This window comes from Triturus cristatus, chromosome 7 (assembly GCF_964204655.1).
Source record: "Triturus cristatus chromosome 7, aTriCri1.1, whole genome shotgun sequence".
Classification (NCBI taxonomy): Eukaryota; Metazoa; Chordata; class Amphibia; order Caudata; family Salamandridae; genus Triturus; species Triturus cristatus.
The window spans coordinates 1,683,765,941-1,683,792,107 of record NC_140590.1 but is presented as its reverse complement, the minus strand read 5'-3'; the positions used below and the strand labels follow the sequence as shown (position 1 = coordinate 1,683,792,107).

Sequence of the window (26,167 nt, the reverse complement as noted above, 5' to 3'; positions counted from 1 at the left end):
CATCAAAGCGGCCGCGAAAGTGATCAGCAGGCTGACAAATGGTGCGTGCGCCCGGCGCACATGCACTGTAGTTGGTGGCCTGAAAAGCACTTGTTTGCACTTCCAAATCCCGCTTTCTAAAGCTCTCCCTCCCCGTTTTGAAGTTAAAAATGTGCGTTTCCCGAAGCAACAGAAAAATTAGCAGGCCCGATTCACGAACCATAAACTGCTTAAGCGCCATGAAGTGTATCTCTGGAAACTGTCCCAAGTCAGCACTTTCAGGTGCCTTGGTGCAGTCAGAGCAGTTTGGCACCCACCGGAAAGACGCTCCTGAAACAAACAGCGTGAAAACTGTACGCAAAACACGACATGCGGACGGTCCGGCCGGCGTTCTGCCTTTATTGGGTCCGGCTATGCCTTCCCCGGCCCGGGTCCAAATGCCCATGGTTTCAAAACCACCCTCAAGGTGCTTAAAAAATGGGCAGTGTTTTACTTATGAACGGAGATAATACGAATAATAGCATCTCATTAAAAAACAGAAAAAACAACAGTCCCAATGCAACTCCAAAACGTAGACTTTCAAAACTGCTGAAGCACCAGTCTTCATGTGTCTTCATGTAACTGGTGCTATGTAAAGCGCGCTGATACCTGATTGGATTTGGGTCAAGTTCGCGCTATATCTAAATGCAAAAAAAAACAAAAAAGCACCAGGTTACATCACCTCTGTCCTATCCGGTCACAGACAGGCTAATAATCCACACTTTGAGGTGCCTTCCTGTTGCTAGTAGAGCGCCAGCCCCAAAATGGGGCATGTACCTCAGTCATAAGAAACTCGGGTGTTCGGTGGGTGATATGGGGTTTCTCTCCAAAACCAGGTGTGCTGGAACTTCAACTTTTGGGATGTTGAGAAACGCTTCATTATATTTCCAAAAATACTTTCTATACGTCATTCATATTGTGTCCTGTATGGCATCAGATAACAAGCATTGGAGGCGCGGCCGTGAAATTAACGCCGCGAGGCCATGAAAGAGGAAAGTGGGCCACACGTGTAACATGGAAGGGGGGGGGCGGTGAGTGCTAAAGCAACACAGGAAAGGCTGGCATATGGTGAGCACTTTCGCGGCCGCTTTGATGTTCTCAGTGCGCGGCTCACTGAGAACATCAAAGCGGCCGCGAAAGTGATCAGCAGGCTGACAAATGGTGCGCACGCCCGGTGCACGTGCACTGTAGTTGGCGGCCTGAAAAGCACTAGTTTGCACTTCCAAATCCCGCATTCTAAAGCTCTCACCAGAGCAGCGCCAAAGCGCTGGCTCAGGCGAGACCTAAAAAGGGAGTCTAAACACAGAGAGAGAGAAGACTGAGGGAAAAGGAAGAGAAGACGAAATAGAAAAGGATTCTGACAGGGACTCAAAGCTGGGGCGGGGGAGGCAGATCGATAGACAAGCAGAGAGATGTAATGCCAGGGAGATAGAAGGGGACAGGGTGTGGAAAGGGGATAAGGAAAGGAGATCCTCACAAAAGGAGAGGCCGAAAGACCATAAGAAAGATCCATTCTTTGAAGAGGGCAATATAGGAGAAGCCGAGAAGATCCTGAGCCATATTGACCTTTGTGGCGCTATACGAATATCCACAGGCGCATTTACCCCATCATACTTAGATAGCTCATTTTCTACTTCACACTAAATACCCATCTAATCGAGATATTCAACACATGACTCTCCTAGGGTATACCTGGCTCTTTGTGCCTCTCTGGACGGGGGTCGGTAACTGCATGGCTGATCTTTAACTGTTTGGCGGGCATTTGCGAGCTCTCATTGGCGTTCCCAAAGGTAACCACCTCCCTAGGTCTGGAATCTTCGCCGGGAAGGCTGAAAAACAGGAGACAGGTCACGATATTAAAGAAAGTGAACAAATAAAACCATCATAGGAGAAAAGAGGTCCCCTGCAACTAACACTGTAATATTAAATAATATCCCTGACCCAACCCCAGTAGAATGTCTAGCTATTCATTGCAAAACAAGCTCCTTAAGGATCAAGTTTGAGGCGAAATCTTATAATGGGTAGTGTGACGATTCCCTTAAGGTGCATAGCTGCCAAGGTTTCAGATTGCTTATGTGTGACATTTTTATAATTTCTGTGCAATTATGAGTGACATTCAGTGATTGAGCGCTACTTTCTTGCGAGCAAACTCAAGCAATGAAGATGAGGGAAAAATATAAATATTAGAAATTACACCCATTTGAGCAACGAAAAACTCTAAGAAGATCTTAAAACTGCTGCAAAGCACCAGATATGGAAGGGCACCTCAGTGCCTGCTCTGTCGGGCCATGAGATACTGCAGGACCCAGGGGGGCAAGTGTTTTGTCGGAGAATAACAACAGCAAGGTTGGTGTTAAGAGAGACATTTAATTGAATAAAACCTTTAAAAGACAGGAGACGATCTACAAAAACAAAAATAAACGTAAAATTGATGGGCATAACTAATATACTATACAGCAACATTCAAATAAACAACAAAGAAATATCTCACTCATAAATGGAGATGCTCTGTTAGAATGGATCCCAGGAAACCTGCAACAAACAGCTCTGCAGAACAGACATTTCAACGCAGCAAAATAGAAGGACTCAAAGAAATGAAGCTTTCCTCACAATTATTTTCGTATTAGCAATGTGACAGTAAAAGCAGAAAGCAGTAGCCAGTCTGGGCACCTTAGAGAACTAGAAGAATCCAGGCCAGGCTGAGGCAAGTTGAGAGCATGACAGTAAGAGGAAACCTTGATTGTAATAAACATGAATACCAGTGATGAAGGAGCCGGGTAGGGAAATCACAGAAGCATCGCGGGGAATGTAATGTAATGGTTGAAAGGACTATCGGTTATGTAAAGTTGTAGATTTTAAGCAAAACCAAAGAATTACAATTAAGTAGCATACATTCATAAAAATAACAGATGTGGTATTACGTTTTTGTTCCTCCAAGAGTTGCTGTAGATTTTCACTAATCACATTCTCATTACTTAAAATACCAAAATTTACTTAATCGATTTCATCAATGTGGATTATTATGTTTAAAGTATTTTATTCATTTAAGCACGTCACATCCAAACTCCTATACAGCAACATGAGATCAGCCATTGAAAGGAAGCAAGAGTCTGGCATGACACAACATATCAATACAAACAACCCCCACCCCTCAAATGCCCCAACGTCCCCCAACTCCCCCCCCCTACCCACCCCACCCCTCGTCCAGTGCGCTACTAACAGACCGCCCCTCTCCCCAAGCTGTTGGAAACGGGGCAGGAAGGATCCTTCCCCCTCACGGAGCCGGCGCTAGCGGGCTCGTAAGCCTCAGGAGGCGAAGGTACCTCGGACAAGTGAGCTCCCTAAACTCTGTGACCAGCAACGAGTGGAATGGTTGCCATAGTTCATTAAATTGCGTTACATCTCCAGCCACCACCAAAGACAGTTTCTCCATCCCCAGCACATGCCACAGCCGGTGGAGCCACCCTGTTATCGTGGGTACCGTGTCTGTATGCCAGTATATCAAGATATTCTGCACTGCAGATCCAAGTGCAATGGCGATCTGCCTGCCCCTTCTGGACTTGAGGGGATACATTAGGTCGTTTGGGAGTCCTAGCAAAGTGTAGGCTGGGAAGCGCGGGAGCTCTATGCCGAAGTGAGAATCAATTTCGTCCATCACTTCTTTCCAGTAGCCAATTAGCAGGGGACAGTCCCAGAGAATGTGCGTGAGTGTACCCCGGAGTCCGCACCCTCGCCAGCATGCGTCTGTCTTGCTATGGTCAAACTCGTGGATCCGCTCAGGCGTATAATACCAGTAAGTGGACACTTTAGTAAAAGTATCAGTGAGGCCCATGTGATAAGCTGAGTGACACGCCCTAAAAGAAATGTGTTCCCAGTCCTTGGGGCTCAGTGTCCTCCCAAGCTCCCGCTCCCATCTCACCCTCCCCGGATTATAGAAATGTGTAGGAGGCATTTGCAAAAACTTGTACAGGTCCGAGATTAGTTTTGAGTCCGATGTACGGGACAGCAGCCATCTCTCACACGGTAAGAGCCTCCTATCCGCCACCTCCCTCACCTGTGGCTGAAGGGCCCAATGCCGAACCTGCACATAGCGGTACCTCTCCGTCTCGGGGAGCGAGAAGTCCAGCCGAAATTGTGTGAACGGGATAACACCCTCGGGGCCATACAGGTGACATAATGCTCTACATCCCGCCTGCCGCCAATGCGTGAAGGCTCCCTTCTCCATCCCAGGAGCAAAGGCCGGATTATCCACTATTGGCGAGAGTGGCGAGGGAAATGTGGTGAGGCCATATCTAAGGTAGGTAGCATCTCAGACCCGCAGTGGCCCTCTAGTAATGAAAGAGGCGTAGAGGTTCCTAGGTCGGTGGGACCGGTGCAGAAACGGTATCTCCTGCAGGGGCCGACCCGCCACCGCCTGGTCCTGAAAGAGCCAATGCTTATCCGACTCCCACTTACACCATTCGACCAGGTACCGCAATTGCGTCGCCTGGAAGTATTTACGAAAGTCGGGAATACCGAGGCCTCCAGCGTCGGTAGACAAAAGGGAGAGGGACCTACGTAACCGAGGCTTTTTCCCCCGCCAGACGAACCGGGCCACGTCCGACTGCAATTGCTGTATCCACCCTTTAGGCGGCGGCAGCGGCAGAACCCTGAACAAGTAGAGTACTTGCGGCAAAATCGCCATCTTGACGGCAGCTATCCTGCCCAACCAGGCTAGAACACCGCGATTCCAGCGGCTGAGCTCACTTTTGATCTTGGCACCCAGGGCCCGATAGTTGGCCGAAACCATAGCTGACAACGTTGGAGCAATCAGAATCCCTAAATACGGTATTGCCTCCGAGGACCAAAGTAACGGGAACCTGTTCTGCAAATATGCCTTAGTATCAGGTGCCAGGGAAATGTCTAAAGCCACCGACTTCTCCATATTTACTTTGAAGCCCGAGACCGCGCCGAACGCCGCCAGTTCTGCCATACAGGCTGGCAGCGATGTCCGGGGTGTCTCCAGCGTAAAGATGACGTCATCCGCATAGAGGCTAACCACATGGGTAAAGCCTCCCATCCGTATCCCCACCACCGCCGGCCTCGTCCGCACCCGCTGAGCGAACGGCTCCATGTAGAGGGCAAAGAGCAAGGGCGAGAGCGGGCAGCCCTGCCTAGTGCCTCCCTCGATGGGAAAAGCTGCCGAAGTGTGTCCGTTAACCCTGACCACCGCCGAAGGCCCTCTATAGCAATTAAGAATCATAGTACGGAACCGTTCCCCGATGCCCGCCTTCACCAGCACTTGTTCCAGAAAGGGTCAATGCACCCGATCAAACGCCTTTTCTGCGTCAACCGCGAGCATCATCCTCTCACCCGGAACCCGGGAAGCCTTTTCCAGCAGGTGGACCACTCGTTTCGTATTATCCACCGTCTGCCGCCCCGGAACGAACCCCGCTTGATCCGGGTCGACCAGGTCGGGCAGATGCAACGCCAGGCGGCGTGCCAGAATTCCAGTATAGAGTTTCAGGTCGACATTCAGGAGAGATATCGGCCGATAAGAGCGGCAGCGTGTCGGATCTTTCCCCGGTTTGGGGATGACCGTGACGGATGCCCTCAGGAGGTCAGGCGAGATGGCTCCAGGTTCCGCAAAAGAGTTGAAGAGGCGGGCGAGGATGGGTGCTAACGACCCGCAGAATGTCTTATAGACGAGGGCGGAGTAACCATCCGGACCTGGCGCTTTGCCGTGCTTAAGTCTGGCAATGGCTGTCACTACTTCCTCTATGCTAATGGCCCTGTTCAGGTGGTCAGCCTGCCCCGGGTCTAGAGAGGGCAGAGTGACTGAGTCCAGATAGGAGGTCATAGCCTGAACATCCGGCGGATCACCCGCGTAAAGGGTTCCATAGAACCCTCGGAACGCGGCCGAGATGCAAGCATCATCCGTAACCACCCCGCCCGCGGGGTGGTTACGAGTCTGTTGGCCAGAAGCTTGCCACAATGGTCCCCCCCAGTATAGAAAGCATGGCGCAATCGGAGGGCCGCGTACTCCGCTCGGTCTACATCCAGGGCGGCAAGAAGTTTCCTCGCTTCCTTAAGCTGCCGCCAAATCCTCGGAGCCCCAGTTCTACGGTGAATCAACTCCAGCTCCCGGACTCTATCGGTAAGCTCATCCCTCTTAATCGTGCGCTCCCTATTTTCGGCCGTGGAAATGGACAGGAACTCCCCCCGGAGTACCGCCTTCAGCGCCGCCCATTGGGTGGCTCCAGTGGTGTCCGTGTTATCATTATGTGCCAAATATTCCCTAAGCACCCGCTCAATACGATCCGTCACCGTTTTCCTATGCAGTAGGGTATCCCGGAGGCGCCAGACCCTCGCCGGGGCGGCAGACGACGGCAAGCAAAAAGAGGCCTCAACAGGGGCATGATCCGACAAGGAGATAACTCCCATGTCCACCGTGGACACCAGGGCCTGCGTCGGTGAGGTGAACAGTAAATGATCAAGCCGCGCATAGGTCTTGTGCGCGTGGGAATAGTAGGAGTAATCCCTGGCGACGGGTTGTTTCTGGCGCCAGAGGTCCCGAAGGTCCACCTCCGCAAGCCTAGCCTTACAACCCGCGGAGAATTCCCCGACTTGCGGGGAGCGCTGCACCGATCTGTCGATCACCGAGTCAAAGACCATATTAAGATCTCCCCCGAGGATAACATGCCTATCCGGCGAGGCCGAAATCTCCTCCACCGCGGACTGCAAGAACCGCTCTTGTTTATCATTGGGACTATAAAGGGAACCTATTGTGAATGTGATGCCCCCCACCCGAAACCTGTGCGCCAGCATCCTCCCTTTTATTTCTGCAAATTTGTGGATGTGTTCCCCTCCAAAGTGTCGAGCCACTAATATCGCTACTCCGGCCGTCTTCGCATTACCGGAAGAAAAGAACTGCGTCGGAAATTTACAGGAGCGCAGCCTATGGGTATCCTGTGGCAAGAGATGGGTTTCCTGTAGAAGGCAGATGTCCGCCCGGGTGTTTTCTAACAAGGAAAGCACTGCCCGCCGCTTAACTGGGTTGTTCAGACCCCTAACATTCAAAGTCACAATCTTAAAAGTATGTGGAGACATAGTAAGAACTACGTAGGAAGGCGCAAGTGTCCTGCATGGTGACCACAGTGGGAGGGCCGAACACCCCCCCACTCAAATCTCAAGCTAGGCTCCCAAAAGCAGGAGGCAGCGCCTCTTCCCTCTGCGGCGCGCATCCTAGTACCACTCACCAGCCCCAATGTGACCAGGTCTCTCCCCACCCTCCCGTCGCCCCGACATTCCGCCTCCCCATGCATCTCCCCTGAAGCACAAAGCAAAACAATGTGGGGAAGCGCAAGCAAAGCAGCAAATCCCTGCACAGCGCACTGGACAACCCCTACCCCCACACCCAACTCCCACGACCCGCCCCTTACCCCAACACCCCTAACCCACCCCTGTCAAACCCAAAACCCTGTCCCCGTCCCCCGGAGAAGGAAGGCAGGGAAACCATTGTCCAAGGCCAGCCCAACGGCAAGTCTATGGAAAAGTCTCGAAAGTGGACGTCCAGCCACAACACCACCCCCGCTCACCCCCCCACCCCCCCAGACCCCCAAACCTGCAAAAGAAGCAATGTCGGTCCCCCCCCGGAGAAGTCCTAGGCAGTCAGAGCGACCTCTTCCGCCGCCGTTTCTCTAGCGACCTCACGCACCGCATTGTCCATTTCAGCCCGGATCGTGGGCGAGTCTGGTCTCACCGAAGATCTGCGACCGGGGACCGACCGCCAGCCATCCCGGGTAATCCGGCGTCGACGCGGAGTGGGGGCATCGTCATCAGTTGCCGTGACGCCCAGGACAGTGCAGGTTTCCTGAAGGGAGCGCAGCTGATGCAGTATTCCGTTCCACCGGAAGATAATGCGAAAAGGGTGGCCCCACGAGTATTGAACACCATGTTCCCTCAGGAAGTCAGTCACAATTTTAAAGGACTTGCGCTTCTGCAGGGTGACCACAGAAAGATCCTGGAAGAGGGCCACCCTGTGGCCTCTGAACTCCAGAGAGGGCCTAGTGCGAGCCACCCGCAGGATCCTCTCCTTCAGGGGGTAGTCGGGTAGGTAGGCCAGAAGGTCGGGGGGGGCGCCGATGCCCCGCGCCGCGGGCCCACTCTATGAGCCCTATCGATCCTGATGGAAAAGTCTGTCCGCTCTCCCAGAACCTCCCGGAACAAGTCCTGCAAGTAGGCGGCCACGTCCTCTCCCTCTTCTCCGAGCGGCACGCCCCGGACCCTGACGTTGTTCCTCCGGGAACGGTTCTCGAGGTCCTCCACATGCGCCTGCAGGTCAATCTGCTGGTCCCGGAGCCTGATCACTTCCTGCTGGAGCTGTGTGAGTTCCCCATCTCGGGCATGGCCCGCTTCCTCCACCGACGAGACCCTCTCACCCAAGCCATCAACCTCTCTCCGGACCTCTCGCACCTCTCCCGCCACTTCCTGCTTGAGGGTCTGGAAGTCCTCCCGCAAGGAGCTGAAAAGCGACTCCAGGAATGACCTAGTAACTGGCGGCTCCCCTCCGCTCGTCCCCTGCGAGCTGCCAGCCGCACCCGGGGAGAGCTGTCCACGATCCGGCCGTGCAGTGCTCCTACTCAACAGTTCCGGTAGGGTGCGGTCCCCCTTTCTGTTCCCCTTGCTGCCGGCCATCCTGGGCGCCGAGGGAAGGCGCACAATCCACACCAGCGGCAGCAGAGCCCACCGCACCGCCGAGCCACCCGGCCCGAGGCCGCCCTAGCTGGCCAGGCAGGCCGCTCACTCCTGTGGCGGAGGCCGCCCCCGCTCACCACCTCTTCGCGTTCTTCGGGCGGCAGCGCCCGCCAGCTCTACTGCAGCGCGAGGCCAGCTGCACGTACCACCAAGTGCACGATCGCAGCCTCAGTCCTCCGAGCACTGCCACGCCAGCAGCTCCCCGGGCGGGCCCAGGTCCTGCCCTCACATGGGGGAAAACAGTTCCCCGCAGCCTCCACGGTCCGCCGCTGGCATCCGGGGCCCCACTGGGCCTGAGAGGCACCGCCAGGCACACCTCACCTCCAACTTGGCTGCTCCGGCGGGTCGGCCTCGCGCTTCTGGCCGGTCCAGGCAGGGCCCTCAAAGTCCGTGAAGCCGCTCCGATCCCGCACCCGGCCGGTAAACGGCCGTCTGCCGCGGCAGGACACCAACGTCTCTCCACCTCCGTCCCTCGCGCTCTGCGCCACAGCCCGCAGCTCCTCTTCCGGCCGCGCCGACGGCCTTCGCTCCGCGCCGCGGACTCGAGTAGGTGCTCCGGGCGGACCCAACGGCACTTCCGGTCGGGTCGCGGCCTCCGAAGGGCGCGACTCAGCGTCCCCGGCCGCCAGCAATGCCTGCTGATGCGCCGATTTTCCCCGCGGCAGGGTCCGCAGGCTCTTCACCACCCCCTCCGTCACTGGCGATCAACGACGGGGGGAGACCAGTAGCGGCAAGTGTGTTCCGGGGCCTGGGTCGGGGGAGCTCGCTGAGGCCACCTCCTCCTACCCCGCCATCTTGGCCACGCCCCCCAATGTGGATTATTATTACAGTTGTCCATAAACTCCGGGCTTGTAAACCATAAGATGGTGGAACAGCGTTGGCTGAGCATCAATACAACCAACATACGATGAAAGCTGTATACTAAACACAACGAAAGAAGAATAAAATAAAAGTAACTGTTGGCATATTGTAACATCTGCTCTAGAAAATCTTTGGTTATTTTGCTTATAACCATGGTGTTTACAATCAATATTTTCTCTCAATGTCTTACCTAACACTGGTTGGTGGGCTTAGCCCATACTCCAAATTGTAATCAGCACCACCCACATTAGCCTTACTTGGAGGAATTAGGGCCCTTTGTTTAAGTATCAAACATGTTCTGATTAGAGCAGCAAGTCCCTTTGTTTAAGTTTAAAACATGTTCTGATTTGAGCAACAAGTCCCTTTGTTGAAGTTTAAAACATGTTCTGATTTGAGCAACAAGTCCCTTTGTTGAAGTTTAAAACATGTTCTGGTTGGAGTAGCAAGTCCCTTTGTTTAAGTTTAAAACATGTTCTGATTGGAGCAGCAAGTCCCTTTGTTTAAGTTTAAAACATGTTCTGATTGGAGCAGCAAGTCCCTTTGTTTAAGTTTAAAACATGTTCTGATTGGAGCAGCAATTAGCTTTGTTTAGTTTAAAACATGTTCTGGTTGGAGTAGCAAGTCCCTTTGTTTAAGTTTAAAACATGTTGTGATTGGAGCAGCAAGTCCCTTTGTTTAAGTTTAACCCCTTCAGCGCGGCGCGGATTTCCGCGCCACGCTGAACGTTCCATGCGCGGGCGGGGCCATGACGGAACGGTTCCGTCATGCGCACAGCGCAACCGACGTGCATGACGGAACCGTTCCGTCATGCGCGTCGAAGGGGTTTAAACATGTTCTGATTGGAGCAGCAATTAGCATTGTTTAGTTTAAAACATGTTCTGGTTGGAGTAGCAAGTCCCTTTGTTTAAGTTTAAAACATGTTGTGATTGGAGCAGCAAGTCCCTTTGTTTAAGTTTAAAGCATGTTCTGATTAGAGCAACAAGTTCCTTTGTTGAAGCTTAAAACATGTTCTGGTTGGAGTAGCAAGTCCCTTTGTTTAAGTTTAAAACATGTTGTGATTGGAGCAGCAAATCCCTTTGTTTAAGTTTAAAACATGTTCTGATTAGAGCAACAAGTTCCTTTGTTGAAGTTTAAAACATGTTCTGGTTGGAGTAGCAAGTCCTTTTGTTTAAGTTTAAAACATGTTGTGATTGGAGCAGCAAGTCCCTTTGTTTAAGTTTAAAACATGTTCTGATTAGAGCAACAAGTTCCTTTGTTGAAGTTTAAAACATGTTCTGGTTGGAGTAGCAAGTCCCTTTGTTTAAGTTTAAAACATGTTCTGATTGGAGCAGCAAGTCCCTTTGTTTAAGTATCAAACATGTTCTGACTGGAGCAGCAAGTCCCTTTGTTTAAGTTTAAAACATGTTCTGATTGGAGCAGCAAGTCCTTTTGTTTAAGTTTAAAACATGTTCTGATTGGAGCAGCAATTAGCTTTGTTTAGTTTAAAACGAATATATGTCGTTACTACGCATTTCGTTGCAACGCATGCCTTTACCACGCATGCGTTACAACGAAATGGTTTTTCTTCGCATTGCCCTTACCTCGATCTTGCCTTCACCCCGCTTTTTCTTTTTTGGGGGGGGAGACCCCCCCAAGCCCCCCCCAAGCCCCCTTTCTTCTTTTTTTTTCCTTTTTCTTAGGTCTTCGCCGACACTAACGAAGGACTGACGCTTTTTTTTCCGACCAGGAAGACGTTTTTCCGTGATGACGTTGCTTGCGTGCTAAAGACGTCGTTGAAGCAATACGCGTTGTGAAGACGTTTACGAGGTATGTGTACCGTTGTAAACGTATCGCGTAGAAAATGCTTTGTGGTAAAGGCTGTTTCCCGTTTAAAACATGTTCTGGTTGGAGTAGCAAGTCCCTTTGTTTAAGTTTAAAACATGTTCTGGTTGGAGCAGCAAGTCCCTTTGTTTAAGTTTAAAATATGTTCTGATTGGAGCAGCAAGTCCCTTTGTTGAAGTTTAAAATATGTTCTGATTGGAGCAGCAAGTCTCTGAGGCAAAACATCCGACTGGGGTTTAATCAACTACACAACTGAAGGCTTGAGTACAGGAAAAAGTTTCTTATTTGTAACAGTGGTGTAGGCTGTATTGGTGATTCATATATATGCCGGGTATAATTCCACCATCTAGCAACTGCAGTCAGAAACTACTACTTGTCTTCCTGAAAAAGATGATTCTGATCAGACAATGCATTTCAGAAACTGAACTTAAGAAGTATGGCTGATACTACATATAAAAACTTCACTAACGAAAAGTAATAACATGAATGGGATTCTTCTGCTATAATTATGGGGAGAAGAGGAGATGGCGAGGGAAGCAAAGGATAACATACCTACCCACATTTGTCAAGTTCCCGGGGATCATAAGAGGGTGACTAACAAAAGGTCTTGCTATAATGTTCTAGCAGCCATTTCCATAAATGCCATCTTAATTTCTAGTAGTCCCCACTATTGGGAGTTTGAAATCACATTTTACGGAGTACCAAGACAAGGAAAAAAGCGCATATTTTGCTGACTTCTATTCCGAGAAAACAAAACTGCTACTGAACTGTACACAAAAAAGTTAGATGAGAAAGATATGCTTATTCCAAGTAATTTCTTACAATTGATGCCTGAATTCCAATAATCAGATAATAGCGAGCATGAAACCACAACATGCAAGAGTACTATCTTCTTAATGACAATTCCAGCAAATAAGACACACCCGTGCATTTTTAAAGGAGTGCATATTCATTTTAAGCATGGCAAGCACCTTGTGTGCCCTATCACTGCTGAAGTTCCAGAAGTAGATATTTCTTGTGCAATTAGGGAGTAGACGTTAGTCCTCTATCAGTTTCATACACCAGGCCTCATCTGCTGTAGCGTACCAGGTAAGCCCTTTATTCCTTATCTTGAGCGAAGTCTGAACTAATTTGGTGCTAAAAACCTATTTTTAATCTTTTCAATTAGGGCTTTTCCATTCTGTGTAAGTACTTTTCGCCTTTAGGATCACTTCTTTATGTGCCCTTACTGGCATCACCTAATGTAATAAAATGTCGTTATTTTTCAGGAATTGGGATGCTAACTCTTTCACTATGTAAGTCAATTTGCCGTGAATCAGTACTGGCCCCACTCTTTCTTAACTTCTCAGGAGTCGGGACCCCTAGTCCTTTTCACTATGCAGTTAGACTGTCTAGCATCAATACTAGCGCTCCCCATTTACATGACTTCACTATTCACTGCCCTGAAGATGACTTTCCTATCCTTTGGGGTCGAAACGTCATCAACATCACAACCATGTACCATACAAATGATGTATTCACGGGTTGTCTATAATGTGAAAATGGTTAAGCTACATTACAAGATGCGTACACAGTCATATGTTTTCTTGTCCCTTTCTTTCACACTTGCAAATATCACAAATAAAATGTGTGAATCTACCCAGGAACATCAAGCACTTTATTAGATGTATTGCTAATCACCTTTACATATTTTTGCATTTATAATGGCCAATATGCTCTATGTGGGTAATAACTGTGATTACATTCCCAAGGTTACTTTTTTCCCATCATATCCTCTATTTGTTCTTTCCTTAAAGTCAACACTAATTGTTCAAAAAGTAAAAACGGCTTGCACCTTGACAGGAAGCACTGTTAACAGAAATGAAGGCAGTTCACAATGATAAAGTGCCATTACCAACTGTTGAAAGTGGTGGCTGAAACGTATCCAGTTGATGATGAGATCGTGGAAAGTGCACAAAACTTGAACAAGGGTTCTTCTGCATCCAACGATGCTGTAGTTTAAGCAGGCTCCTGTGTGCGATTAGCAGTTGAAGAAGGTAATGAGAGAATCTGGCTTTTTCTGTGGTAGTTTAGCGTCCCATGATAGGCTTGATGGAGACGGGGTGAAGTACTGAAGTAATAACTTCAGTCGCTTTGGCAAACAATCCTCGGCTCTAAGGATCTGACATCTGTTCTCTTAATGCCCAGGGAAGGAAAATGCTCCGCTTGTCAATGATTTAGTAAAAAGAAACTACAGAAATCTGGCACTATTTCCCCCTCTCCACAGCCCCTCTGTTGTTTTCAAATTCCCAGGCTGACTCTTTATAGGTAGTGCTGGAAGAGGGCTGGAAGAGGGCTGGAGAAGAGCAAACTAATCACTTCCAAATAACAAATAAAAAAACACACACACCGCCCCCCTCCCCCCAATGATCTATATTACATTTCAATGGTTCTCTTACTCTAGTCAGATAAATTAATATTATTATTATTGACCCCTCTTACAGTACACATCATTAATTATATTATTGCTACATTAGTATTAGGGATTTGTAATGTCATTTAAGGGCTCTCGCTTTCTCCACTTCGGACGGCTGAGGTCACCCACATGGGATTCAGACTGGTGGTGTACAAACTGTAAACATCTCTGGAGCAAGTGCTCAATCTACTCAGCTACCTTAATGCAGTGTACAAACCCATAGGTGCCAGTTGTCAACCATCTTCTTGCCTTTCCAAATATCCCTTGTGTATTTAGTGGAGAAGTGCCTTTATCCTATACCTTGGGCAGATACAATGTCATGAGCACAGGTCTAGGTGTTAATGAGGTAGCACTGGAAAACGAGAGGACAGTTAATTGGGCAGGACCAAGTAGGTTTGGGTGCATGATATCCTCAATGGCTGTTGTTTATTTTGGCGTCTTGTCTCCAAATTAAATTTACTGCATTTTAATGGTGTTCACAAATAACACCTCAGTCCTGGCCTTTACCATGCACTGATCTTCATGGGATGAATTCACCACCAGGTTTAGATGAAACACCTTTGTACTCACTAAGATCCCAGTACCGAGTCACAGGCAGAGCTCTCTCCATACCCTCTGATTTGCACCATCTGTCCAGCGGTTGACAAGATACATCTTTTTGTTCATTCACTCACCGCCTTTTCATGTCTCCCGCCTCTGGGGCTTCTTCATCGTCTATCTGCTGAGAGCTAGGGTCTTCGGTCGTAGGGGGCTCATTCCTCCGCACAGCCAGTTGAGAGAGCAGATGGGTCAATTCTGCTCGTATCTCATCCTTACACGACACCTAGGGGAAAAGAACAGAGGTATGAGAGGTAAGGTCAGAGTTGGGTATGTATGAGGTGAGCATTTTTTTAAATGTCTCAACACCACAGTCCTGTTTAATTTTGAGATCTCACAAACCCAATTGCCATATCACATTCCACTAAATGTATATTCTTCTATTACTAATTGTAAGATCTTACATATCCCATAGTCAAAGGCACCCTCACTATTTCTGCAATGTGCTGAGTAACACAGCGTCTCTACATAGGAAACTACATCTGCTCACTGTGAATGCTCGTGTCGCAAAATCTGAAATGGGGAGGGGTGTCAATGCGTTGCAAAGTGACATCAATACGCAGAAAAGGGAAGGTTACAAACAGTGAAATTTGGCAGTGCTAACGGCAAAACATGTCATGAGATTTTAAATGTAATTACACCAATTGTGAAATGTCATGTCACTAATAATTAATCACTAATCACTGTGAAAAGTTGCTATAGCAGTTATACAATCTGCAGACCCTAATTGTGATTCAATACTCACATCACTAAATATAACAGTTTGTGAAACACTGAATACTTTTGTCAGCATTTGGAGCAGAAAACATTACCGTTTGCTGGCACTATGGGACTGAATAGTTAGCAGAGATCCCTTCCAAAATACAAACCCTCAGGTGGGTGTGCACCAGAATCCATTGATGGCGCTGTGATGCTGGCAGCTAAAATGTTAGACATTACAATTTCAAGAGCGAAAGGTTTAGCCTGGGGTAGCTTCCAAAAAGACCCAGGGAAATTGGGGACGCCCCCTGAATTACTCTAATCTGGCTCAGTCTCAAAGGAGTGTGAACATTGTTGTGAATTAGGGCTATTGCTGCTTGTATCAGCAAACGTTTCCTGGTTACCTCTACATTTTTTACTCTAATGTAATTATCTGAGCAAATTGCTAGTTTTTGTAATTTATATATTTTGTACAGACGGCCAGAAGCAAGCAACACCATTGCAGAAGTCAAACAGAAACAGGGCACAGCCCCACAAAGTAGCAACTGACCAACAAAAGTCAGTAATATATTTACTAATGAAAATACATCGTGAATAAAAACAATCCAAATGGCAAGATGTAACTCAATTTTCAGAACTGTTGACACGTAGTTGTAGAACAATAAACACCTGACACGTGTTTCGTCGATGAAACGACTTTCTCAAGGCTTCAATAATAATTAAGTGTTTCAAAAAGTCCAAAAAGCACGACCTTCTCCTAATCGAGGTTTCTCAGTGATACTCGAGAATCTTTACAAGTCCATGTGCGCAACAACTTTCAACAGCTCCCTGCACACCAACGGTTCCGCCAGAAACGCCCGTTTTCCATTCAAAGGGTCACAGAAATATGTGGCTATCTGTTAATGTCCGTAGGCGCAAAACTTGTTTGTCAAGTGATTTTTTATTTTTTTGCAGAGTTTTATATAGCGCGAACTTGACCCAAATCCAATCAGGTATCAGAGCGCTTTACATAACAACAGTTACGTTACATGAGGACACACATTCATTTTTGTCAGGCACGGGGAGATTAAGTGATTTGCCCAGAATCACAGGATGTTCAGCGTCATTGCCGAGACTCGAACCCGGGTCCCCAGATTCGAGGTCGACCGCCCTAGCCGTTGGGCCAACTCCTCTGCCCTAATCTTGAAAATCCCCGTTACAGTAGAGTTAGAAGCCAAGGTCAAAGGCTTCCGAGAGATAGTCACGCCCGACATCCGACGTGCGTGGAATCCAACTCCCGACGTATAGGGAACGTGCCTACGGACGTTAACTGCTGGGCACAGAAAAGAAAACTCTGCCGAGAATGCTTTCCAGAGCAGCACCCCCCAGCTCGGCGCCAGGTGCAGCTGCATACCGAAGGTCACATTTGATTGCCCTAAAAAGTCGCCCCCTGCATGCAGTAATAGTGCAGTCTTGCCTGCGCCGGCACTCTGTAGTTTGAACCACTCTCTGTCCAGTAAAGGTAACTGGCTGCACTTAGACTTTCATTAACACTTACCGAAAGCTGTTTCTGAAAGGAAATCATGATTTTTATATTTTAGAAGTAATACTCCATTTTTGGTTTCCAGTATTTGCCAATTTTCTTACACGTATGAGCAAGTGAGCTGGGGCAATTATGGCCTTATTTTACAATAACGCTGCTTTGCAAAAACATAAAGTCACTTTTATAGAGCTGAGCTGAACACAGCAACTTCATATTAATCTAGCACTAACCGGCCACACAGTTTGAAAGTTTGCAGCTTGTAGTGAAATCGGTAACCAGTAAAAACATACCAATTGGAGTCTGCCATGCTATCAGAACCAGCTGCCAGGCTTAAGACAGCATCATCCCCTCCATATGCACCGGGCTCACAAGGCTGCTCCTGGCTGAGTCATTCAGCGGCTACCAAGGACAAGACGTACAGGGCAGGCTGGAAGGAAACTTCCCTTCCTGCTGTTCCCTGGTTCTCTGCTGGCAGGCCTTCTGAAGGTCCTAGCCCAACACACACAATTAGTAGTCCCGGCCATGCTGGAATATCCAGCAGCCACATGTGGGTCTCAGAAAGGCCGAGCGGGGCTGACAGAGGGCGCACAATCTGTTTTTGCACACAGCAAAAAACAATGTATCCCTATGTGCCCTGTTACCATGGCAGCAGTCCTCCAGGCCCGGCACCGTAAACCGTAAAATTCCTTCGCAGGCAGAGTGGTAGTACTACACACAAGGCTGTTTTTTTAGCACCTCATGCTCCCCAGCGGGGGGCAGGGAGCTACATGTGCTCAACCAATGCATGTTAATGTGGTGATGCGGATACCAGCATTAAAGTTTGTTAGTCTAATGCCTGATAAGTGGTACTTGACAGCACGCCCACCACCCCTGTACAGTGCCAAAGGGGGGCCCCTGGAGCTCGGTGCTCCCCGCAAGGGCTGCAAGGGTTACTGTTACGCCACAGTCTGGAAGCTAAAATGAGAGCACATTTTCTATAAGTTTACACTATCTTCCTCAGCCATGTGAGAATAAAGTCAGATATTCTCAGTAAAACATTTCAAGTGCAGCATCATCCGGTCCGTTGATTCCCCAAAGATCTACTGCATCTTCCCACAGTGTACAAATGAACAACTAGAGCGCTTAACTTTCTGTATTTATGACAAAAGTGTGGCACAGCTGAAAGCCATCATGATGGAATCAAAGCTGTAAAACTTAAAGCATTGCTTTTAAAAATTAACACAATGAGGGGAATTTTTTGTTATAGAAAGTACAGTTAGTGTTGTAGAAAGGTAAAATGAGGATACATTTTCTATGATTTCTCAAGTACAATTACAACATTACTTTAACCTTTGTTTTTTTCAGTGCATTTCTAGGATTGGCCACAGGGCCTGCGGCCAGGCCATGTGGCCAACCACCCAAAGGCAGCCAACCCCACATGGGAGATGGCCACAGGGCCTGGTCCAGTGGACCCTATCCCCGGGACCTTATTTATTTTAAATGGGAAGGGGGCTCCCTACCCGAGCCTTATTAGGCCCTGGGCACTCCATTCCTCAGGGCCTCTTTTTTATGAAGGAGGACTCATATCCCCCCGAGCCATGTTAGGCCCTTGGGACCCCATCCCCCAGGGCCACTAATTAAAAATAAGGGAAGGAGGGTATGTAGCCCTAATCCAGCGGCGGCTTTTGGCCATGGGGACCCCATTCCTGGGGCCTGTGCTGTAAAGGTGGGTGCCCACCCAGGGCACCCACCATAGAGTCGTTGAGGACTGCGGGGGAACCCCAAGACCCTCGGGGCTCCAGCCGGCTTCCCGCACAAGCCCAGAGGAACAGCTAATAATGCAGCTCCCTCCAGGCAGGAGCAACCTTTTGATCTGTTTCAGATCAAAAGTCTGCCCTTAGCAGGGGTTAGAATTTTTGAAGCTCCCGCCTGCTTGGAGCAGACTTTGTGTTTGCTCCCACTTGGCGGGAGTTTTGAAAATGCTCCTACCAAGCGAGAGCCATTGCAGGAAGGGAAACCACTATGTCCGGGGGGTTGGCGCCCCGGGAATTAGCCCGTGAGCTGGACTGGGGAGAAACTTACGTGCCCCCTCCCCATCAAAAATGCATTTGGCCACAGCGCATGGGGGACCATGGGGCTGAAATCAGATTTGGGAAGGGGGGCCATGCAAGCCCCACTCCCACCAAAAATAAATGTGTCTTTCCCAGGCCCTGCCCGGGGTTTTGAAAAACAAGTGCGGAAGCCCACACTTGTATTGTTTTTAAATTTTGCTGCGGACAAAATAGGAAATATTGGCCTAGTGGGTAAGGGAAGTCCTACCCTGCCACTTGTATCTTTTTTTCAGTCTTTTTTTTAGGACTCGGACCAAGTCCCGTGTCCTAAGATGGCCACTTACTAGTTGAGGTGGTGGCAGCCAATCAGGTCTCAGTTTGAGATCTGGCGGTGTTTGCGAAGGCTCCGTGTCCCTAGATATACAAAGTTTTTGAGAATTAATTGTTCAAAAACAACTGAACAGATTTACACCAAATTACAAAAAGCACTCTTTCTGGACCTGGATCTAGCTTTCTGCCAAATTTGGTGTAAATCCATTCAGCGATTTAAGCTGTAGCTGTCTCTAAAGTTCCAATGGGAAAATGAATGTGAAAAACGCATTTGGGGGTCCCCTTTTTTCCTCGGCCCCTACTTGACGGATCACCCCAACACTTTCCATGCACAAACTAGTCAAAAAGTTGCAAATGTTTTTTTTAAAGTTTCATGGAGATTCGTGAAACGGAGCAAACATTATTAGAAACACAAAAAAATTGGTGGAAAATTCATGCAGAAACACAACCCTAACTATAACTACCCACTCAGTGGCGACTGTCAGTGGGAAATTATATATAATTATATATTTATGTGATCAAGCCCAGCCAGTGGGCGAAACGCATTATCAGCCATGTACCGCACCAGCCAAATAAAGGCCACGAACTCACGGCAGCTGCAACCAGATAGGCGGGAGTGGAACTCGCTTGTCAACTGCCAAAGAAACGTTTGGTGCACTCACGAGGTATAATATGAACCTTTATTCATTGCAGACGCGTTTCAGCACATTGCCTTCCTCAGTGCGATAAAGCCAAAAAAACGAAGAACACAGTGTACGTTCTTTTAAATGTCCAGCAATGTGATTCAGACCACTTTCTTCTGCAGTCTGTGATTTAGACACACCCTTTTTCTCCTCATATGTTTCTGAAACACTCCATAAGCATGTCTCACATCTCATGTCTTTCCTCTTTATCATCAATTTTACACTCTTTCTTTCATGCACTCCCTTGCATCTCCTCCATTTAACCACCACCCAAGACCCACACACCGCAGTCACTCACTTGTAAGCACTGCATTTTCTTTAACTTTTGACCTGTTAATATTTCAGCAGGTGTGTAACTCCTTTGCACACTTTCACACAGAATCACAATTACAACTGGCACACCTGACCATTGCTGTACGGTGAGTCGCATTTCTGTGAGGTTTTCTGTGTTAGCTACTGGGCCAGCCACAGATGTCTCTGCCAGTAAACCTGCTGTGACTGTGACTCCTGTTCACAGCATCTGCCTGAGGCAGAGCTGGTGCTGGCTCTCCACGTGGCTTACTTATTGGCTGTATAATATTTTCTAAAGGCTGAAAAAGATGCTAGTCATCTAACCTTATTTAGGCAAAATAGTCAGTATTTTGGCACCATTTACACCAAGGAACTCAATGGGCCTCCTTGCAAGAAGACAGGTACCCCCTACAAGGAACAAAGTCTAAAGTCATGCATGTCACTAGAAGAGAATGGTCTCAAACCTACACACTCTAGGTCGATCTTGACAAATATTTGAAAAGCACAGAGTATGGAACTATATGTCACACCCTGTAAATTAGTTCCAGTAATTGTGAATTATGGTCTAATGGGCTATAATGTTTAAAGGTGAGCACCTCTTATGCTGCAGATCTATAGGGGTCAGTGAAAGATGCTTGCTCAGGTTAATCAGCCTGCAAAAACCTCTGCACTCTTGTCGAACACACTTTTTACTGATGCTTCCAATCCAGGGAGGGGATTCTTACCTTAAGCGCCTCAGACTCGCTCAGGTCCCGCTGCAAGTGCTGTAAGTTCTCTATTTGTCGCAGTTTCTTTCTCAGCTTCCTCACTTCTGTTAAAAGCTGTGGGTCCATGTCTGAAAACTCGCAGGGTCATTAAGTAAATCTGAGGTGAAAAAGAGAGAGAGGGGCAGACAAAGAGGGCAAGGGGAGGGCAAGAAGACACAAGACAAGGAGAAAGATATCAGTCAACATTTCACAGGATCATATTTGCAAAACGTATTCGCAACTGGAGAGTTGCAATTGCAAAAGGAGCATTAGGAACTGTGGCACTGGAGGTGGCTATAATGGCGAGAGAATGGACGAAGGCTGTCGATAAATATTTTGGAGACAGCACGTTTTTGCAGACTCTGGATTTGATTTTGCATCGAAGACTTCCTACAGGAAAATATTCCCTCTGACTTTTTTTCAGGAGTCAAAATCTAGTTTAGGGGAGTGTTTCCACTGACATTTTTTTTACAGCTTCGCCAATGCATGCAGATTGTAAAATTTTAAATCAACTGGATTTAAAATCAACTTAATGAATTTAAAATCAAGTGAACAACGTAAGTGGAAGCGAAATCACCTAGGCCCAAGAGTGGACCCACCCAGAAAGAGATCCGATGAGGTCTTTGAAATTTGACCAGAAGCACTTCTACCGACAAGATATTCACCACAAAATGAGACAAAATCTGATTGGTGACGTTTGGAGACTGGGATCCCATGATGTTCCTCTTGAAAGCGGCCCCAGAGTGACACAAAGTAATGGGACTCACACAAGGAGAGGCAGATCTGAAGGTGCGAGCAGTTGAGGTCCAAGCAGCACAGCTCGGAAGACCACAGAAGGTTTCAACCAGAGCCCACAGGCTTGTTTGAACATGCCATATTTTTTAAGACTGACATGAAAGAAAGGAGGTGGTTAGCAGGATATCTGAATGGAAGTCCATCATGAAGGGCAGATATGAAAAGACTCATTTGGATTGAACTTGAGCCATAAATAATTGGAGTTGTGAAATGTATTGCTATTTATTAGAGGCAGGGAACCCTCAACCAACTGAAGATCAGAAAGATGATATGTGCTATTTGTGTATGGGGTTAAAAAGAAATGAAAAGTGTTGGAAATGGCCCTTCCTAGGGTGCTTTCCACTCAACATTTTGCTTTCCTCCTTCCCAGTTTTTCGTTGTTCTGGATGCTAACCTTAGGACTTATGCACGTTTGGCACTACAGTACAGTGTCAAAGCGCTGGGCTCATCATATACATACTGTGGAGCGGTGCATATGTGATTGGCTGATTCAAGTCGCTGTAAGTCCCTTGTCATGGGGTAAGACGTACTCCAAGGGGCATGTATCTTGAATGTACCTCCATGGGCCTGCTGCACTGGTTGTGCCATCCACTGAGGTAGCTCATCGATTGTTCCACAGGTTTGCCCTGGTGGGACCTATGTGCACGGGTTACTGTTACTCAACTTGGCATTTTCAAAGCTGTGTGCCAAGCTCTGACCTGTCTCCTGCTATATCCGAGTTCTCCCTGGTGACAGGGTGCAGTGTTGGAAAGAGGTTGGGCAGGTGTGTGTATGTGTTACCTGCAAGAGTCGTGAATGACACAAGATGGTGCTCGGTACGATGGGGCCTGCTTTTCGCACTGGATTATCATGAAGGGATGTAGGGAAATACTGTCTAGCATTATTTCCTACGGGCAGAATAGTGACAGTATGATGTTTGGTATCAATGAGTTTGTAATGGCAAATCATCTGCAGTAGTGTGTTTGACATTATTGGGCATTTCGATGTGCGTGGCTCTGTGCGCCTGGTGGCCTGTCTTCCCCTAGCACTGGGTGCTAGCGGGATAGCCACATCTGTGCATTCCTGATAGAGGGCCATAAATTAGGGACTCACAGGAAACTGCGGAACTCTGATTCTGAAGGGCATTTATGGGACGGTTAGGTGGGGGTGGAATTGGCACCAGCATTTCAAGGGGCAGGGTCGTGGACCCACTAAAGATTGTGATCAAACCACCCGGGGTAGGATGGCAGACAGGATACAATTTAGAGAGGGCCTGTGCATTTCAAAGGTGGCCTTGTGAACTGATCATATTTTCAAAGGCCATGGTGAGTATAACTACTGGGGTTTCGGCCTCCAAAAGTAAAGACGCATTTGGATTTGGAACCATACTACGCTTGTTCGATACCGGGACATTGGCTTGAGGAATCATCAGGGCAGGAGGGACTGCAACCGGACTATCCACAGACTTGTGGTGGCCTGGAGCGGTTGTGCTCCAAGAAGGGGACTATCACTTGGTGAATTTTGCCTGGACGTTGCTGGCCTGCAGCTAGTGCCAACTGTTGGGGCCTGGGTCTCGAAGTACCCTATAGGGCCGGTGAATGGCCTCCTGACCACGAAATCCCAGGAACACAAAGGATCTCACTGTCTCCACAAGATCGTAAGAACCGCATGAGGTACTGCAAAGACAGGTAGAGGTGATTGTGGTTGGGACAAGGACCGTCCTGACATACACCATCATCTCAATGTGCAAGAGGAATATATGCACAAAGATCAGCAGCCATCTGAGGTGCTGGGACGTGAGAAGTTCGAGGAGTGAGGGTGAGGCTTGCAGAGTCCGAGGGACCCGTGCTTGCAACTAAAGGGGGCCAGTACTAGCTTGTGCTCTAGAGCGTGTTTGTTGTCTGAAGGGTTTTGGGGGAACCTGAGCCGGGAGCTGAAACAGTCTTTGGCCTCCAGATCGGGAGGACAACAGTTTCTGACATTGCCGCCTCTGTCCGAGGTCATTGGATCGCTCTCCCTGGACCAACGCCACAGGGTGTTTTGTTTTGGAAAACACTGTGGCGAGACCCAAGGCGTTTCGTGTGCCGTGCGGGCATCCGCAGCTGACTGCCTGGGGTCTATGGCAGGTCATACCTTTGCTTGAGGGGTAATCATTTCTTCAGACGGAGATCGCACCAGCTTCCTGGGTCACAACTTTTTGTCTAAGGGGGATAGCGATCCCACCCACATGCAGGTGCCCATGGGCGCATGGAGGTTTAATCCGGATGGACAAAACTAACTAACTGTTTCTTTCCATGTTAGGTGGTTCCGACCGTCTTGTCAACAGGGCGCCAGCAAGGGAAACGTGTATCGTTGGCTGGTAGAGTTGAAAGACTGGGTGGCTGAGTTGCGAGGCGTACTCAGAGACTATTGACCATCTGATCTTCCTGCAATGGGAAAGTCAGACGATTGCATATAACTGTAAAGTGTATATACAATGTGTGTGTCGTTTTGATTTCAATAGATAAGTTTGACAATTGCGTAAACTGTAGAGTGTATATACAATGTGTATCTCGTTTTGATTCCAGTTTGTGTGTGTGCGTGTAATACAAAGACAAGTGTTTTATTCTTACGGTGGGGAGTCTGTTTGTAGCATGCGCAGTGTGTTGCGTGGTGGGGTGTTGTGCCAGTACTTTACACTTGAGCCCTGAGAATAAGCCTGACTACTCGGTGCCAAACTACCAAAAGGTGAGCATAGGTTATTGGACAAGTGTATCGTACTCATTCTATTTGGAACGGTGGGCTCTGACTGGCTTCGATGTGTATTAACCAGCCCGAAACCGCTGGGTTAACAACAAGCAACCAGTTCGACCAAATGGTTTTTCGTGTCTAATTTAATACATAACCAGAAGTGATAATAGTAAATAACGAAAAAAGGCATTTATAAAAACAGAAATCAAAATGGACAAGAGGTACATTTTGGTGAAAGAAACCGTAGATAGCGCTCCATTAAAAGCCCATCAGTGTATGCAGTGCTTAATTTGTGCCGGTGATGGTGAACTGAACTTATTTTTCATCATCAAAGTTTGACCCTGAACATGAGAGAGGAAAGCTGAACAGGGAGAAATAAGGCAGAAATTAGTGACAAAGGGATCAAGGATGAAAAAGAACCTGCAAGAGCCAGATATAGAGGCAGGGCCTATCGGGCGGGAATGAATGAGGAATAAGGTGGTTACAAATCTGGACAGCAATGGTGTTTGGCAAACTAAGTATTCAATAGCATCCTGGCAGGATCCTAAGAAAACCTTTCCCCCCCCCTGCACTTATTTGTTTTCTACAAATGAGGCACTTAGTATATACCTCAAACCATGGTCAGACAGTATTTGTCTCAGACATGCTAGTAGACCTGACATAACTTGTGAAAGGGGGAGATTTCAATCTAGTAATGTCACAGGCTTTTGGTAATTTGTCTAGGGTGGTTTTATCCACAAAGGCTGTTTATGAGATGAAGGGCCAGATGTACGACCGTTTTTGCGTGCGCAAACAGGTTTGCCAACCCGTTTGCGCATGCAAAAACATCATGGGCCATGTACAAAGCCTATTTAGCGAGTCGCAATTTATTTGCGACTCGCTAAATAGGTTTTGCGACTTGCTATTTGGAAGGGACGTTCTCTTCCAAGTGGCGAGTCTCAAAACCATGTACTAATGTTTTGCGACCGCAGTCGCAAAACACTCGCAATTACCACCTACTTCAAGTAGGTGGTAATGCATTCGCAAATGCCTGCCCTTAAAAAATGAAACGAAAGTGTTTAAATTAATTTTTTTCCAAAAGCATCCAGTTTTCCTTTAAGGAAAATGGGCTGCATTTGAAAAAAACTGCTTTATTTAAAAGCAGTCCCAGACATGGTGGTCTGCTGAGTCCAGCAGGCCACCATCCCGGGGAGGGCCTGTTATTCCCAATGGGCTCGCAAATTGTGAGAGACTGATTAATATTAATGAGCCACACAATTTGCGACCACATTGGGAATCGCAAACAGTGTTAAATCCACTGTTTTACATTTTATTTTGCGACTCGCAATTAGTCGCAAATTGAGAGGCGCAAAATAAAATGGTCGTACATCTGGGCCGAAGAGTCAAAAGTTTGCAGATTCATGGCTGCAGGATACTTATAAACTAATAACTCCATAGAGCAGGGGTCTTCAAACTGTGGGGCGCGACCCCCAGGGGGGCCGTGGAGTGATGCAAAGGGGGTCGCGCCTTCCCAGTCACACTTCTGCCCGGCCCAAGGGCTTCAGCCCCCCCCCACACTTCCCCCGTCCTGTGTCTCAGCCCAGCTGCTGCAGTGAAACTTGAGCTGCTGGGGGCTCAGCTGGGCAGTGTCTGGATTCCTATCTCCGGCACCCCCATGTTTTTTCACAGGTCTTTAAAGACCATTTGCATTTTAACATGCCTTTGTAAACTGCTTACAGAGGCTTAGTTTTTATTGCTGGTTGCAGTACCCCCTGGGTCCCCACTGTGCCTATTCCTTACATTTGGATTTTACATTCACTGCCGTAGTGTGAGAATGCATTTCATGGAAAGGAATACAAAGTTGGCTTCCTGGGGGCGCCGTGTGTGAAAGTTTA

At 48.1% G+C, this 26,167-nt stretch overlaps 1 protein-coding gene across 2 annotated transcripts in view; it reads right to left on the bottom strand.

Annotated features, from left to right (window-relative positions):
* The window catches only part of LOC146812720 (uncharacterized), a 158,790-nt gene that overhangs the window by 93,845 nt on the left and 38,778 nt on the right, over nt 1-26,167 (bottom strand). For both annotated transcript variants that reach the window (XM_085619830.1, XM_085619831.1), the window contains 3 exons: nt 20,769-20,907; nt 14,566-14,714; nt 1,711-1,847 (listed from right to left, as the gene is read on the bottom strand). In XM_085619830.1, coding sequence (XP_085475956.1) covers nt 1,711-1,847; nt 14,566-14,714; nt 20,769-20,876 — 394 coding nt within the window. In that variant the 5' untranslated portion in view covers nt 20,877-20,907. The remainder of the gene's footprint in view (nt 1-1,710; nt 1,848-14,565; nt 14,715-20,768; nt 20,908-26,167) is intronic.